The following is a 17,132-nucleotide window of genomic DNA, read 5'->3' on the forward strand; positions in this document are numbered from 1 at the left end:
TTGTGAGCAGTAATTGAGAATCGAGTGGCTATTTAGACTCTAGATGATGTGATCTTTGAGTTGAGGTGATTCTCCTCCTGTGTCCTGAGACTCAAACACAGAGCAGGTGGCATCTCAGAAGCTATACTCAGTTTGTAGGAATCATGGGGACTGTTTCAGCTGTGGGAGAAAATGTGTTGAAATTTGGGAGAAAACTCTCATATCTGACTTATCCCTTGTGTTCTTTTAGAAATTCTCTCTCAGCACCTACTATCTCATAAAATGAAACAATGAAACAACATTGTCCAGAAGAAGTTTTGATTAGCTCATAATAGCTTATTTTGAAATATCAGCAAATCTGTGGCACTTGTTGTACTGGCCACAAGGTAGTCTGATTCCCAAGGCAGAAAGTTTATTTGTTACAATAATTGTGTAGTTGTAATGGTTACAGAACCACAGAGACGTTTTTTAAAGCATCAAGCTTCTTTACCACTTACAACTCCAGGAGCTGCTGTCCCCTCCAAGTGCAGTGTTTGCTCTTCAAATTGACAAGATCTTATTTGCTTCCAAGATGAGACAAATGCCTTCCTTTGCTCTAGATGGCTTTAGTGCTTCTCATAACCTTTTTAGGTCAGTGATCAGGCTCTACTGTCAGCAGAGAGGATTCTCATTGGAGAAGCAACTTGGTGTTGAAGCAAGAAAATGAGCTTTGATGTCTTGGTTTGAATCCGTTCATTTGCCACTCCGCTGCTGTGTGTTCTTAAGTCCCTAGCCTCTCTGAGCCTCATCTTCTCTTCTTCTTTATTTAGCTTTAAAGATTTATTTATTTATTTTAGAGAGAGAGAGTGCTTGTGCACGGGGGAGGGGCAGAGGAAGAGGGAGAATCTCAAGCAGACTCTGCTACTAAGTATGGATCCCAGAGCCCAGAGTCAGATGCAGGGCTTGATCTCATGATCCTGAGATCATGACCTGACCCAAAATCAAGAGTCAGGTGCTTAACTGACTGCACCACCCAGGGACCTCTGTTTTCTCTTCTTTAAAAGGAAGACCGGGGGGCCTGGGTAGCTCTGTTAGTTAAGCGTCTGCCTTTAACTCAGATCATGATCACAGGATCCTGGGATTGAGCTCCCCGTGAGGCTCCCTGACCAGCGGGGAACCTGCTTGTCTTTCTTCCTCTCCTGCCCCCTTCCTCATGCATGCTCTTTCTCTCTCTCAAATAAATAAATCTTAAAAAAAATAAAAAAAATAAAATTAGTGCCTATTTCATAGTGGAAGTTGGGGGGGATAAGTGAGATAGCACGGACTGTCAATGAATAGTAATTTTTGCTATGATGACATATTACTTTCATTTTTTTTGAAGATTTTATTTATTTGTCAGAGAATGAGAGAAAGAGAGCATAAGCAGGGCAATTGGTAGGCAGAGAGAGAAGCAGGGTCCCTGCTGAGCAAGGAGCCCAGTGTGGGACTAGATCCCATGACCCTGGGATCAGGATCTAAGCCAAGGGCCCACACTTAACCAAGTGAGCCACCCAGGTGTCCCAGCTTTTATTATTTTCAAATCTATCAAGGCAGACATAAAATATTAGGCTCTGAGGAATACCCAGGTTTGGTTCTGGCTCCCAGTTTTGTTCCAGTTTTCCTGAAATTAGCATTCTAAGATTGTGCATTTAAAAATAAGGTTTGGGGGCACCTGGGTGGCTCAGTGGGTTAAAGCCTCTGCCTTTGGCTCAGGTCATGATCTCAGGGTCCTGATATTGAGCCCCACATCAGGCTCTCTGCTTAGAGGAAAGCCTGCTTCCCCCTCTCTCTCTGCCTGCCTCTCTGCCTACTTGAGATATCTCTCTCTCAAATAAATAACTAAAATCTTTAAAAGAATAAATAAATAAATAAAAATTAGGTTTGCAGAGCACCTGGGTGGTTCTGTGGGTTAAGCCTCTGCCTTCAGCTCAGGTCATGATCTCAGGGTTCTGGGATCAAGCCCTGCATCAGGATCTCTGCTCTGTGGGGAACCTGCTTCCTTCTCTCTCTGCCTGCCTCTCTGCCTATGTGTGATCTCTCTCTCCCTCTCTGTCAAATAAATAAATAAGATCTTTTTAAAAAAAAAAAAAATTAGGTCTGGGATTTTCTCTCATTGAAGATGGGTTAGGAAGGGTGGGGCTCTCTAAGGACTTTAGGCGCCTCCCTGACTTGATTCATAGAGTCATAGAAAGGTGTCACTTTGTGAAGCACAAAGTGACCAGGGGTATAACCAGGGGTATCTACAGAGACAGTAACAGGGATGTGAAAGCTAACACCTACTCTAGGAAGTAATACATGTAATAAACTAAGTAAGTTAGGCTTCCTTGCTCTTAGCTAGAATGTAATAAATGTTCTGTGGTCATTTTAAGATTTTGAGAACCTTGATCAGAAGGTCTGAGCCAATAATTAGTTAAAATGGGACCATTATGTACAGTAGGCTCCCTGACAGCCTGGTGTGATCTGCCCACTTGCAGTCGGTCCCCTATCAGCTAGCCTTTGCCTCCTGAGGAGCTCATGGCCTATTGGGCTCAGGCCTTCTTCTTCTTCTTTTTTTTTTTTTTCCAAGATTTTATATATTCGTTTGTCAGAGAGAGAGCGCACAAGCTGGGGGAGCAGCAGGCTGCTTGCAAAGAGCCCAATGAGTCCTTGATCCCAGGACCCTGAGACCGTGACCTGAGCTGAAAGCAGATGCTTAACCGACTGAGCCACCTAGGCATCCCAGGGCTAAGGCCTTCTTAAAAATAATAGTAAATAAATAAAATTGGTTCAAACGTTTAAAAATGCAATTTTTTTTCTTTTTTTCTGGTAGTTTATCAGAATATGAAATGTGGTGGACAAATGATAAAGGAGAATTGTGGTGGCAAAATTTGGAGGCATAATCATCCATTTTTTAGATATATAAACTGGGGCAAAATGACTTTCCCAGGGTCACCCAGCAAAGTAGTGGTAGGATGGAGACTGGAACTCGTTTCCTAATTCTGGAGTATTTTTAAATAAATAAATAGCATGCAAAATATTTCAGACACACACACGAAAGTATAAAAAGTAATAGAATGAGGGACGCCTGGGTGGCTCAGTTAGTTAAGCAGCTGCCTTCGGCTTGGGTCATGATCCCATCATCCTGGGATTGAGTCCCACATCCGGCTCCTTGCTCAGCAGGGAGCCTGCTTCTCCCTCTGCCTCTGCCTGCCATTCTGTCTGCCTGTGCTCCCTTGCTCTCCCTCTCTCTGATAAATAAATTAAAAAAAAAAAAAAGTAATAGAATGAAAATTCAAGTACCCCACTACTGGCCTTTTGTTCTAAGAAAGAAAACATTACCAATATAGTTGAAACCCCAGGATGCCTCCCCTTGATCACACACCCTTTCTGTCCAACCACCCACCCCCTCATAGCACCACAGTGGGGTAAGGCCCCTCCTGAGTCCCTGTTAATCCATGCATCTCTTTGTGCAGTGTGTTTTTTACTGCCTTCTCCATCTCCCTCCACTCTCCCTTCTCTCACCCAGTGTTGCTCCCTTCAGCCTAACGCCAGCCCAAGAATAAGAAACGTATTTATAGTGGGAAGAGGGAAACCCATAGAAAAGTCCTCTCTCATTTCATGCATTAGCCCAAGTGAGGGACTGCCTCCCTGTTGCCCCCTTTCCATCTCCAGTCACACAGCTTGTTGAACTGAGCATGATGGGCTGGCCATTTGAGCCACATGTTGGTTTGGGGCCTGAAGGAAAATACTTTTTTCTCCTATCTAAAACAACCATTTCTTGTGGCACCCAGCAGACTCAGTCAGTAGAGCACACAACTCTGTCTTGGGGTCATGAGTTCCAGCCTCACATTGGATATAAAACTTACTTAAGGGGCGCCTGGGTGGCTCAGTGGGTTAGGGCCTCTGCCTTCGGCTCTGGTCATGGTCCCAGGGTCCTGGGATCGAGCCCCATATTGGGCTCTCTGCTCAGCGGGGAGCCTGCTTCCTCCTCTCTCTCTCTCTCTCTCTGCCTGCCTCTCTGCCTACTTGTGATCTCTGTCAAATGAATAAATTTAAAAAAAAATCTTAAAAAAAAAAACTTACTTAAAAATAATAACATCAACAACAACAAAAAACAGATAAAACAACCATTTCTTCCCATGGTGGCTCCACATCCCAAATGGGGGTATAAGCAAAACTTTCGCAATCTAGGCAGGCCAAACCCAGTGAGGCAGGAAGCAGCTGGAAGGGGCATTTGGTTGCCAGTGGATAAAGAGCCTGGCTCCAGCGACCAAAGTTCTTATTGACACAGCCTCCCAGTGTTTACCCGGGCAGTGGGGGTGAGAGCCAGGTACTGTTGCTCACCCCCTTGTGTGGGCCATCCTTCCTCAGAGTACTTGTCTTGGTGGGGCACCCTCCAAGTTCAGGGCAGTGCCAGAGTTAGTAACACTTGTAGTTATCGCACACTTTGAGCTTCAGCTGTCTCTCCGAAGGCTACCACAGTCCGAGCCAGGCTCTGCTACCCTCCTCCTCCCAGGGCTCCTCCCTGCTCGACTTGGGGAGCCCCGGCTGATAGCAGCAGGTACAGTTGGAAGGCTGGGGCAAGGAATAGCCTACACTAATTTCCTGTGTATCGTTCATGTCTCAGTAGTTTCCTTTTTTTTTTTTAAAGATTTTATTTATTTGAGGGAAAGAGCCTGAGTCAGAGGAGGGGAGGGGAGGGGGAAAGGAGAGGGAGAGAATCTCAAACAACCCCTCCTGCTGTGCATGGAGCCTGATCTTACAACCCTGAGCCAACCCTGAGCCGAAACCAAGAATAGGATGCCGCACTGACTGAGCCATCCAGGCGCCCCTAGCAGTTGCCTTTTCTGGGAGAGGAGACTTGGAGCCCGAAGGTTCCTCTCTCGCCCTGTGACTCCACGGCCCTCAGATGCGCTCCCTTCCTGCCTCTCAGTTCATTTGCATCACTGTTTGCATGTGTTTCCTCATTACGCTTTAGTTTGTGCTTTTGCCCCTTTGGGTCTGAAATAACTTGACTCCGGTTGTCACTCAGAGGTGTAGTAGAGAGAGCACTGAACTGTGGGAGTTGAGACACCTGGACCCTGATTCTGTCTCTTCCACTCTGCTTATAGGACCGTGGGCTGGTCACTTAATGCTCGGGATCTGTTTGTCCCTGTGGACGGTGGGGTGGATGTGTCCTGCCCAGCTCATGGGGTTGTGACGAGGACCAAATGAGACTACATGAGATTATTGGGAAGAAGGCTAGAGTGCATTTTTTTTTTTTCCAAAGACTTTATTTATTTATTTAACAGAGAGAGATCACAAGTAGGCAGAGAGGCAGGCAGAGAGAGAGAGAGGAGGAAGCAGGCTCCCTGCTGAGCAGAGAACCCGATGCGGGACTCGATCCCAGGACCCTGAGATCATGACCTGAGCCGAAGGCAGCGGCTTAACCCACTGAGCCACCCAGGCGCCCTAGAGTGCATTTTCATGGGCTTTTAGGGCAGGCGGACCAATGCTTAAATATTGCCTCTGCTATTTACTAGCCATTCACCTCTCTGAGCAGGTTTCCTCATTTGTAAAGTAAGACCAAAGCCTGGCTCAGAAGGTCAGAAGAAGGTTACGTGAGGAGGGGCATAAGGAATTTAAAGCCTTTAGCACAGCGTCTGGCACACTGTTAAGCATTCAGTGGATGATGGGTTACACAGGTCTCAGTTCTTCCCTGCCTTGTTGGTCAGCTGGAGAGAGATCTGGAACAAACCCAGGAATAAGCAGCTCCGCTTTTCTCCCTCAAGGAAAGAGCCAACATTTTCTAAGTACTCACTGGCTATGCTCTTCCCCATAAAGGTTTCTGTTCATCTTCTCAGTGGTTAGGTGAGGCAGGTATCACGATTGCTAGTTAAAGATAATGAGCCAAAGCTCTGGGAAGTTAAATGATTTGACCCAATCACAAAACCAGTGAGAGATAGAGCCTGGACTAGAACACAAGCCTCCTGAACCCAAATTCTATATTCCCTCCCCCACCCCGCCCCCATAGGCTCATAAGTATGTAAATAAAAAACAAAGGAATTTTGGAAACTAACCTTTGTCTTATGTCTTTTAAGTCAACGTCGGTGAGGACTGTCCGGTATTCGATGGCCTGTTTGAGTTCTGTCAGTTATCTACTGGTGGCTCTGTGGGTAAGGAATATAATTCCCTCCTCGTGGCCTGTGCTGGGTTGTACTAGTGAGGTCTGCCTTTTGGGCCGCTGTCCCAGTAGGGCTGATCGGTGACCCTGTAAAATGGTCCTATGAGTTTTTACCTTAGGTCTTTAAAATACCCTCTGGTTTAGTCCCAGCCCAGGTTCAGTCTCTGACAGGGTACTGACGGGTGTCCTTGACTGTTCTCTCCTACCGAGAGATCTTACACCCTGGAATTCCCTGCAGACCGTGTGGAGTTGTGGAGATGCTGTACATAGAAGCAGTTTGCAAACTGCAAAGTGCTATAAAAATGGGAAGTGTCATCATCTGTGTCTTACAAAAGACCATAGTAATCACCTTTAGAGGTCAAAAATACTCCCCACATATCTCCCACTTCCATTATTAACTCCTAGATCACCTCTATGATTACTCTAAACCCTTTCTTAACAAATATTTCTTTTCCTATGATCATTGTTTTCTGTCCTCTCCCCTTTCGGCTCCCAGTATCATCTCAGATCATCTCAGGGAAAAATTGTCCACAGTCATGCTGTCCGTGAATAATTGTTATTACCATTTTGGTGTTTGTATATCCATTCTTTTTTCTGTATGTATATATCTGGATATAACATGTACGTCTGTATTTTACAAAAATGTGTCACATGCATATAGTTTTGTGTCTGCATCTTTTACTTAGTAAATCTTTAAAAGTTCTTTAGCTCACATAGTCTATAGCATAATGCCTAGTGGCTATGTGATTATTCCACATTTTGGGCCGACTTTGGTTGATATATAATCGGTCCCCTTTTATTGGATCACTTGGCTCATTCCGTGTTTTTATTGCTGTTGTGGTTACACTGCTGTACACGCACCTGAATACACAAGTGTGTATTTCTCTCACTTCTGGGCATGTTTGTACTTTGAGCTCCTAAAACCTCTAGTATCTTCACCGTTTTTTGACCATGAACCCCAGTAAGAAATACATTGACACTTGCAGTCAAAGTCGCGCACATACGTTCTCGCTCTGAAGCCAGTTTTACAGGAGAGCAGTTACCTTTACTGTCCTTTTTTCTTAGTTTGTTTTGTTTAACACACACACACACTAGTCACAACCCACTAAACCAGCTCTAAGGCTTACTGATGGGTTACCACCCTCCGTTTGGGAAAAAGTTGTTGAGAGTAGCCAGTGTCATACCTACTCCCCGCTGGAAGAGGGAGGGAGGGAGAGGACTAGCGCTTGGATTATACAGTCCCGTTGTTGAATAGGCCCCACCTCACCGGGTTTCCTGGGCTGCTTGGGGAAAGGGGGTGAATGGCTTGTTAACAGTCTTACATTCACTCTCCCACACCCAGCGAGTGCTGTGAAACTTAATAAGCAACAGACGGACATCGCTGTGAATTGGGCCGGGGGCCTGCACCATGCGAAGAAGTCTGAGGCATCTGGCTTCTGTTACGTCAATGATATCGTCTTGGCCATCCTGGAACTGCTAAAGTATGCCTGCCTGGCCTTGTCTCTTGCAGGAGATCCTTAGGCCAGGTTCCCACTTCCCTCTCCCCCGGGCTTGCCTCCCTAGTTTGCTTTTCCTAGCGGTGTGCTGGCTAGGATGTGTTCATTGAGTGTCTCTGGCCATCCTCTCCTTGACGGGGTCCTGGTTTGATCTGAGCCCACGGCAAGATCAGGGGCAGGCGCTGCTCAGATCCTGCCTCCAGAGTGTCCCTGTGTGGCTGGAGTTGACCCTGGCTGTAGAGTAGGAAGATCGGACTTGGTCGGCTTGGTCAGGCCTCTGGAGACACCCTGCCGCTCTTCCACCTTCCTTCAGCCAGTTTCCACGTCTCTGGTGCTTAGAGATACCTGAGGGAGGCAGCCAGCCCGGTAAGCTGGGACCTGGCGCCCTTGGCGCGTCCCATTCCCAGAGAGCCCCCAGACCCCTGACCCCCTTCTGATCCTAGGTATCACCAGAGGGTGCTGTATATTGACATTGATATTCACCACGGCGATGGCGTGGAAGAGGCCTTCTATACCACAGACCGGGTCATGACTGTGTCCTTTCATAAATACGGAGAGTACTTCCCAGGAACTGGGGACCTACGGGTGAGAACTCCCTTCAGGGGCCTACTAGCTCACCCTCAGCTGCCAGCTCTAACTCTCCTATCTCATGTCACCAGAAACCACTTCCTGCCTCTTCTGCCATTCAGAACGCCATAGCCCGTTGTAGGGTACCTGCTCGGGTCTCCTTCCCTCCCTTATTCTGGAGGAAGGGAACAATGGGGCCCAAAGGGTTGGAGGGATAGGGGTCGCATGGCAGGTCCCTCCAGGCCATAACTAAGTTACATTACAGTACTCAGATGTCCCATATGACTTGAATTTTAGGCTAGAAACACCAGGTTCTCTCCTGGGGGCTAGGAATTGGGACCCTTATGGACCATCTCAAGGGTTCTTAACCTTCTCCTTTGATCACCTGTCCCTGATGGGCTCTGTCCCTAGGAAAGTGTCGGAAATGTTTTGTATCTGATACTGAATAGTTAATTGGACACCTCCCCTTAGTGAAGCCCATCAGTAGACCTCAGGATAAGAGTCCTCAGAAGCAAACTCAGTGAACTGTTGTTATATCTGCTTCTATTAACATGAAGATGAAACCAGCCCTATGGCATGCGGTACCCCTCTGGTGAAAAAGTGGCAGTAATTCATTTGTTTGCTGTGGCAAGCATTTGAATAAGTGGGTATTTCCAATTTTAAAGAACTCTCCCACCTTCTCTGGGGAGGAAAAGGTTGTCCCAGGGTGGGTGTGATTTCTATGATCCAGCCACTGGCAGCTCTGACCCAGTCCAAAGGTGGAGGTCTTGTGCTGTGGGGTGGGATAGTCCATCTCTGGCTCCATGAATAATTCTCAGGCTGGGCACGAGCTCAGTGGTGTGCCCAGAGGAATGAGCTAGACTTCCCCGTGAAAGGGATGGTATTAACCAAGAGGCCCCTGTTCTGTCCCTGGCTCCGCTCACGGGCCCCTCTTTTCGCTCTTAGAACCACTGCCTGTCCTTAGCCTTCCAGCCCCCATCCTTGAACCTCTTCTTCGCTTCATCTTTCAGTTTTACTTTAATGTCCCTCTTGATTAGGATATTGGGGCTGGCAAAGGCAAGTATTATGCTGTTAACTACCCGCTCCGAGATGGGATCGATGACGAGTCCTATGAGGCCATTTTCAAGCCGGTAAGTGGCTTATCCACCACCTGGGCTGCAGTCGGGCTTAGTCAAAGGGAGGGGTAGCAGAGCACCCCTAGCATGCGTCAGGAACCTCTCCCTCCCTGAGAAGCTGGTCGGGAAGGGAGATGTGTTTTGACCGTGGCTCATATGCTGTGTGCTCGGCTAGAGGAACGAAATTCATCCAAGTGTTTATTGGTGCCTTCTGTGGGTCGGGCCCTCTGTTGGAGACAAGACTACCTAAGGCATAAATCATGCCCTTGAAGACCTCACAGTCTACGTCGTGGGAGGCAGGCACACACACGACAGTGTGTGGTCATTACTGTTTTTGCAGGATGAACAGATGAGTGGGAGAAAAACCACTGCCTGGGCTGGGGCGAGGGTAGTCAGAGCCGATTTCATAGAGGTGGTGATATTTGATCTGGACTCTGAAAAATGAGGATTTGTCCATGTGAAGTAGGAGGTGGAGGCTGGAGGGCGGGGATGGCGTTCAGCAGGGCGAACAGCACTAGCAGAAGCACAAAGGTGCCAGTACGTAGCTTTGTGTAGGCCAGTGTGATGGGTGGGAGGACTGTTGGAGGATGTTGTAGGAAACGTATGTTGGGGTCGGTATTTCAAAGGGAGCCTTGAATGCCAAGCTGAGGAGTTAAATCTTCTGCCTGCAAGCCACAAGGAACCATTACTGGAGTATTAATGTAAAAAGTTCAGGTAGTCAAGTGCCTACTGTATGCTGCGTAGTAAGGGTGACAGCGAAGCCCAAGATATGGTCTTTGTCCTGGTAACCTCAAAATCTTGTCAGAAAGAGAAAGACAAAAGTAAGCCCCCCTCACGATATGAGGCTCAAAGTCTGTAGGACTGAGGTGTAGGGCAGGTGCAGCTCAGGGTCAGAAGTGGCACTGGAGTTGGGGCAATGAAAGAAAAGAAGGGAAAGATTGAGGGAAAGATGAAGAGGCTCTTCTAGATTCAACATTCCTAGAACTAGAAGGATCTCGGAGAGCCTTTCAAATTGGAAAACTGAAATCCCAAGTAGGGAAACAAGCGCCCCAGACCGATGTTCCCTATTTACCACCCAGCATGAGGGAGAGTGCAAAAGTGGGAGTGAATGATAGCGGGCAGAGGGACTACACCCACCCTTTGCAGCCCCGAGCATCACATAACTTTTCTTAAAGCCAGTGGTGACCAGGATGTGTCCTTTTAGGTCATATCTAAAGTGATGGAGATGTTCCAGCCCAGTGCGGTTGTCTTACAGTGTGGTTCCGACTCCCTGTCTGGGGATCGGTTAGGTTGCTTCAATCTGACCATCAAAGGTGAGACCGTGTAGCATAGGGATGGTTGGGCGGGTCCTGCAGGGTGCTCCTGTAACCCCTTTCTCCCACCAAAGGGCACGCCAAGTGTGTGGAGTTTGTGAAGAGCTTCAACCTGCCTATGCTGATGCTGGGAGGAGGCGGCTACACCATCCGTAACGTGGCCCGCTGCTGGACGTATGAAACAGCAGTGGCCCTGGACACGGAGATCCCGAATGGTAATAGCTCCAGGGCCAGGTTGGGTGGGGCAGAGCTGGAGCTCAGATGTCTGCAAGTTCAGGAGCCCTTTCCCGTTGGCCATGTGGCCTCTCCTCTTCTGATACTTGTCATTGATTTTCCTGCCTATTCACTTGTGATTGTCAGACCATCAGTTTTTCCTGAGTTCTTTTTGGACTCTGTCCTCCCTCCCTTTTGCTTCTGGTCTAGACGAAATTATCAGTGGTTATTTATAGCTTTGGAATTTCTACTTTATAGGGGAAGTGGGTAGTCATTGAGGACGTGCTCGCAGTGAGCATTGCCTAAGTTTTCCAAAACCAGGGGCTTGTTCCTTCTCTTCTGGAGAATGGCATTAAAAAGACTGAAACCCTATAAAGTACCCAAGTACTCTGTTAGATGGCTGGACTGACAGTTCCAGATAAACCTACAAATGCTTTTCTCAGGGTCCCATGGTAGCCAGGTCTCTTGACTCTTAACCTCCTGCCCCAATTAGAGCTTCCGTACAACGACTACTTCGAATACTTTGGACCAGATTTCAAACTTCACATCAGTCCTTCCAATATGACCAACCAGAATACCAATGAATACCTGGAGAAGATCAAGTGAGTATATCCCTAGACACCCCCTGACTGAACATTCCAGGCTCTGGTTTGTCCCTAACCAGAGCCCAGCCACCCTCTCTACCATTGGCCATAGACAGCGACTGTTTGAGAACCTGAGAATGCTGCCCCATGCACCGGGGGTCCAAATGCAGGTGATTCCTGAGGACGCCATTCCTGAGGAGAGTGGCGACGAGGATGAAGAAGATCCTGACAAGCGCATCTCAAGTAAGACCCAGACCCCGGGGCCGGTGCCTTCCCACTCAGTAGGTAGCTCTGACTTCCCACCACTGTTGGTTCCGCATTCCTCTCAAGCTACCCATCTGTTGGGAAACCCAAGTGCTAGGACTTGGAACAATTTAGGGACTCCTTGAGTTTCCTCCCCCTCTTCGTGGTCTCCCCTTCCCTTGGTGTCTCTTAGAGGGCACACAGGGAAGCACCGGGCACAGACCCTGAGGTAAAGCTCACCTCCTGCTGTCTCACCCACATTCCACATTGCCTCCCAGTCTGTTCTTCTGACAAACGAATTGCCTGCGAGGAAGAGTTCTCGGACTCTGATGAGGAGGGAGAAGGCGGTCGCAAGAACTCTTCCAACTTCAAAAAAGCCAAGAGAGTCAAAACTGAGGATGAAAAAGAGAAAGACCCAGAAGAGAAGAAAGGTGGGTTTGGGTCACGCCCAGCCTTGGGTCTTGAGCCCCAGACCACAGAGGAGGATCTGTATAGGGTATTGGGAGGAGAGAGCCGACTCAGGCCCTGCCTTTTGCCTGGTTCTGCCTCAGCTCCCAGAAGTAGCAGGCCTCACAAAAGAACGAAACTCGATTTGTCATCTCCACTGGCTGATTGAGAGCCCTGCCAAGCTCCGGAGCCAGGGACATGCCTGGGCTCCCCGTGGTCAGGAGTGTGGCTCTCACATACCACCCAAGCCCTTTTCCCAGCACTTCACCCCAGTTTCCCAGGGGGCTGCCTCCGCCCACCAGGTTCAGGCATTAGCAGGCTGGGAAACCGGTCTGACCTGTTTGTTCTCAACTGGGCTCAGTGGGAGGGCCTGGGATGGGCTTTTCTCTCTTTTGTATGTCCAGTGAGCTGTAGTGTTGGGGAAGGGGTTTTAGGCTAAGTAAAGATTCCATGGGTCTTTCTGGAGGGGAGCCCTTGGTCATCCCTGCACTCTTATGTTCCAGAAGTCATAGAAGAGGAGAAAACCAAGGAGGAGAAGCAAGAAGCCAAAGGGTGAGGAAGGAGCTGTCAGCTATCTCCCCAGCATTGGAGCACCAGCCCCGTTGTCCACTACGCTGAGGGGAGGCACAGGGACAGCTGGTGCAGTTTACAAAGACCTCTTTCAGGGACCAGTCTGTCCGTCTCTGCGGTTCTAGGCAGAGCTAGGAAGCCTCCGCTCTCAGCAAGTCACCTGGGCAGCTGGGGTCCTATAGGAAGTCATTGTCCCCATGTTTTTGCCTCAAGGCCTCTGGGGTGCCTTATCTCATGCCAGTCTCTGCTCTCTCCACAGGGTCAAGGAGGAGGTCAAGTTGGCCTGAGCAGACCTCTCCAGTTCTGGCTTCCTGCCAAGTTCCCCACCTTCCTCCCACAAGCCCTCAGATTTTATATTTTCTATTTCTGTGTATTTATATAAATATATATTAAATATAAATATCCCCTGGGACTAGACAGGAACCAGGGCCCTGAGCCCAGGGCACGTGTTAGAGTGAGCTTTTCTAGTGGCTGTGGCTGCCTTGCTGCCACCCAGCCTTCCCCAGTTATTACTTTTGAACCATAAAGGGTGCCGGGTCTGGAAGGCATACTCTTAAGCAGCCATAGGACAAAATCTTGAAATGTCAAGTGCCTGCTTAGTAGCTTTGGAGAGGTGCCCTTATTGAGCATTCTAGGAGTGGTTGGGTCTTCAGAGACACCCCTCGCTCCCTGCCCAAATCAGGCTCCTTAAGGTAACATCAGCCATTTTAGGTTGGTTCTGTTACCATACCTTCCCCACTAGCCCCATGTGAGCCAAGGAACTCACACTGCCTGCCCTCTATCCTCACCCAATTCTGCAGGTGGAGATTGGTGGTCTAGTATCCTTTTTGAGATACTATTTTCATTTTTGTGAGAATCTTTGTAATAAATTGGTACATTTCTACATCCTCCTGAGTTTGTGTCCTAGCAGTGTCCCTGAGTTGATTTCCACTCCACTTCCGTGCCCTTCTGGTGTCCATGAGAACCTGGGCAACTCCCTGAACAACGTAACAACCCCACAGACTTACCCCTCACCTTAATCCCCGCCTCGAGGGTTGAGGTTAACCGATCTTCTTGCCCTACCCCCAGAAGACCACTCATTAAAAAGCACTACTAAAGGGACGACATTTATTCCTTCTCCAAATGTTACAGTAAAACCAGGTGGAAGAGAATGGTTTTAGCAGTTAGAAAAAAAAAAAAAGTACAAATCTGGGGTTTGGCCATTAAAAGTTATTTACAACAATGGGAGGGGGAAAAAAGACAACGAGAAGTTGTTTCACATTACAGACCTCCCCCCCACACCCCAAAGCCTAATACTTGCTTACCAAGTCAAAAAAGAGACACAGTCAATTCACAAGCTGGAGGTTTGAACTTGAGTAAGACATTTATAAAAACCTAGACAGGGGTAGTGTCCTCCCCAGCCCAGGTGCCACTAGGCACAGCACAAGAGACTAAAAACTCAACAGGGGGGGAGGCTGGACACTCAGGGTTTGGGAGTGTAGGCACCCCACATCTGGCTCAGGGATTTGGGGAGTAAACAAAACCTACTTGGAAAAGAACTGGGGAAGAAAACCAGCAATTGCCTTCTTCAGGGGTAGGGACAGCAGAGGTAGGGCCAGGGGCAGGAGAATTTCACATCACTAACCTAACTTGGGAAACTGCAAGGGACCATCCTCAACCGGCCTTAAGAGGAAGGCCAGATGGATGATGGGAGAATCCACAGGAGGGAAAAGGAGAGGGCAACGTGGCTGGGAGGGGGCAACAGCCCCTTCCTTTCTGGGCACAGGAAGGCAGCCAGGGCACCAGGTCCAGGCAGTGACCTCACAAGGACAGCACAGTTTTTGCAGCTTAGAGATCACCCACCTGCCCCCACCCAGCTACTCCTTCTGCTCGCAGGCAGGTGTAGGGCCACTCTCCGGCCCCGAGGGGGTGGATGGCTCTGCAGCCTGGGGCCCTGCCTCTTCTTCTGTGTCTCCTCCCTTGGAGGCAGCACTAGCCTCTGCCCCCTTGGCCTGGGGCTCCTGGCTTTCAGGGGTGGCAACAGCCTTCCCTTCCTGGGCTGTGCCTTCCTCGCCGCAGGCACCGATCTCCCCCTGCTCCTGCTCTTCCTCGGTGGGTGAGGAGGCAGACGAATCACCCCCACCCTCCTTCCGATTTCTCTTGAAGGACAGACCACTCAATTTGAAAGGCTTCTTGAAAGAGAATTTCTTCTTCTTCTTGGGGGTCTCCTTGGCGGGGGCATCCCCCTTGACCTCAGCGCCCTGGCTAGGAGGTGCTGGCTCGATGGCATCGCCAGTGGCCCCGGCTGCCTCCTCTGTTCCGTTCACGGGGGGCGACTCCCCTTCACCCTTGGGGGATAAGTCTCCATTGCTTTTCACGTGGCCATTCTCCTGCAGGGCAGAGGAGACAGCAATGAGGGCCAGGGCTCTACCCCTCCTCCCCCAGCCCGCCGCGGACCTCTTCCAGGCAATGGGATCCCGATTCTTCTGCAATCCGGAAGGCTGCTGGTAGCCTCACCCACACCGGGATCCCGTCAAACATCTCCCTCCTGTCCTCACGAGCGCGCGGGGGCCGAGCGCGCAGAGGCCGCGGCCGGCAGGAGGCGCTGGGGTCCCGTGGCCCCCCACCCACCTCCCCCGGGGCGCGCTCTCCATTCGGCGGGTACCCGCTCGCCGCCGCCGATCCCCGGCAGGCGGGCGAGCCCAACAAGCCGACATCGGGCGGGAAGCCGCCACGGGGCGCTCTTCTCCCCACCTGGACGGCCCATTTTCCCAGCCTCCCGCTTTGTGCAAGCGGCCCCCCACCCAGCTCTCCCCACATCTCGACTCCCCACTAAAAAAAGGCCGTGAGCCACCGAGGTCGAGTCTGCGGGTGGAGTGCCCTCCCCCCCGGGAACCCGCCCCGCGGCCCCTGGGCGCCCCCTTGGCGCGGCCGGGCAGCGCCTTTGTTCCCCGCGCGGCACTCGGGGCGGCCGGGGGCAGCGCCGGGGGCCGGGGCCGCAAACAAAGAAGGCGGCGGGGCCGGGCCGGCGCCCCCTCCCCGCCCCTCCCCTCGCTTCGCCCGCGGGGGCTGCGGCGCCGAGAACAAAGGGACCGGGCGGGGGAGGGGGCGCCGCGTGTCCCGGGCCGGACAAAGCGCGCGGCCCCGGCCCAGGGCCCCAGAGGGGGCGAGGTACGGGAGGAGGGGGCCAGGTCGGGCCGTGCCGAGCGCACCCACCTGTCCGTTGGCCTTAGCAGGGGAAGCGCCTGCTGCCTCCTCGGCGGTCACGTCGCCCCGGGGAGCCTTGGAGCTCTGACTGCCCATGATGGGGGGTCTGCTGGGGGGGCGCCCGGGACCGCCCCGGGCTCGCGCCGCAGGGGATAGTTCGGCCGGGTCGGCCTGGCCGGCGGAGGGGTGGGGCTCGAGCCTGAGGGGGAGGGGTATCGGGGGGGGTGGGAAACCGAGCTGCACCCCCTCTCGGCGCCCGACCCGCTAGCTGCGCCCGCCACCGCTCCGCTCCGCGCCAGAATGCCGCCCGCCGCCCGCCGAGCCACCTTATATAGGCGCCCCGACCTCGGGGCGGGGCCGGACATTTAAATGAGCGCCCAATCGAGGAGCAGAGGCGGGCTCAAGTCCCGGGCTCCACTGGCACAGTGGGCGACGCCGGCGGTCTGGTACCCCTAGCTCACTAGCCTACCCCGGACGGGTGGGGTCCAACATGGGAAGGGGAGAGGCGGGTCCTTAAGCGAGCTGGCCAGAGGGGGGCTTCTAGAGGAAAGGGAAAGCAATCACTCTCTCCTCTCGCCGCCCAGCCCCCAGGGTGGACGCCCCAGCACCTGGAGCAGTCCCCAACGCCGTAGTTCTGCACTGACAGCCCCTGTCAGTCTCCCCCTAGAACTCTTCGAAGGGCTCACATGCCCAGACTCGTCAGAGGGCTGATCCTGAGTTATGCTCCGGAGAATGCGGTCATAGAAGCCGCGGGGCCCCGCGAGGGGATGATCTGCACTCCCTCAGGCCTGGAGACCCGTCACAGGTCCCACCCACGTCCGTGCCTGCCTGCCCTGGTCAGCATGGGGGGTCTGGCCCACCGCGAAGTCACTGGTCAGACTGGTGAGGCCCATCTCTCCTCTCTCCCAGTCCCTTAGCAGCCAGTCACACGGAACCCCCACAGACCAGCTCACCTCTGTCCCTTCTGCCCTCAGCCTGGACCCGTTACAAAGCTCCGGCTAGGGCGGTCCTGCGACCTTGAAGGGCTTCCCCATCCCCTTGTGAAAGCTGGAGAGTCTGAGGCTCAGAGGCGTTGACATAGCTATCCCCCACCTCAGGGCTCCCCAAGCAGGCAGAACTTCAAACACTCTAGTGGAGGGTGGGGACATCACCAAGGCTCCTCGGAAAAGCCCCTTGAGGGCAGCCCCCAGGGTTGCCCAGCCCAGCCTCCTGCCCCACCAGAGAGTCAGGGAGACCCTCCAGCCCCAATCCCACTTCCC

The 17,132-nt window shown here is 51.5% G+C and overlaps 2 protein-coding genes across 2 annotated transcripts in view; one reads left to right on the forward strand and one right to left on the reverse strand.

Moving 5' to 3' along the window:
• The window catches only part of HDAC1 (histone deacetylase 1), a 34,455-nt gene extending 20,883 nt beyond the window's left edge, over positions 1–13,572 (forward strand). The window contains exons 4-14 of the mRNA XM_004740917.3: positions 6,057–6,131; positions 7,482–7,620; positions 8,079–8,220; positions 9,240–9,332; positions 10,522–10,630; positions 10,705–10,845; positions 11,337–11,445; positions 11,540–11,670; positions 11,949–12,101; positions 12,621–12,669; positions 12,947–13,572. Of these exons, the coding sequence (XP_004740974.1) occupies positions 6,057–6,131; positions 7,482–7,620; positions 8,079–8,220; positions 9,240–9,332; positions 10,522–10,630; positions 10,705–10,845; positions 11,337–11,445; positions 11,540–11,670; positions 11,949–12,101; positions 12,621–12,669; positions 12,947–12,974 (1,169 nt within the window). The 3' untranslated portion in view covers positions 12,975–13,572. The remainder of the gene's footprint in view (positions 1–6,056; positions 6,132–7,481; positions 7,621–8,078; positions 8,221–9,239; positions 9,333–10,521; positions 10,631–10,704; positions 10,846–11,336; positions 11,446–11,539; positions 11,671–11,948; positions 12,102–12,620; positions 12,670–12,946) is intronic.
• Positions 13,573–13,780: 208 nt separating this feature from the next.
• On the reverse strand, positions 13,781–16,185 carry MARCKSL1 (MARCKS like 1). The gene is made up of 2 exons (XM_004740915.3): positions 15,883–16,185; positions 13,781–15,056 (listed from the first exon to the last, which is right to left on the reverse strand). Exons 1-2 carry the CDS (start codon positions 15,967–15,969, stop codon positions 14,544–14,546), a joined length of 600 nt encoding a protein of 199 aa, XP_004740972.1. The 5' UTR covers positions 15,970–16,185; the 3' UTR covers positions 13,781–14,543.
• Between the last annotated feature and the right edge of the window lie 947 nt (positions 16,186–17,132).

The sequence above is a fragment of the Mustela putorius genome, unplaced genomic scaffold, assembly GCF_011764305.1.
Source record: "Mustela putorius furo isolate JIRA1106 unplaced genomic scaffold, ASM1176430v1.1 tig00003853_pilon_pilon_pilon, whole genome shotgun sequence".
NCBI lineage: Eukaryota > Metazoa > Chordata > Mammalia > Carnivora > Mustelidae > Mustela > Mustela putorius.

Coding starts and splice junctions, on each gene's coding strand:
- MARCKSL1 (XM_004740915.3), bottom strand. CDS start 15,969: ATGGGCAGTCAGAGCTCCAAGGCTCCCCGGGGCGACGTGACCGCCGAG. Junction 15,057..15,882: donor CTGCTAAGGCCAACGGACAG/GTGGGTGCGCTC, acceptor TCTGCCCTGCAG/GAGAATGGCCACGTGAAAAG.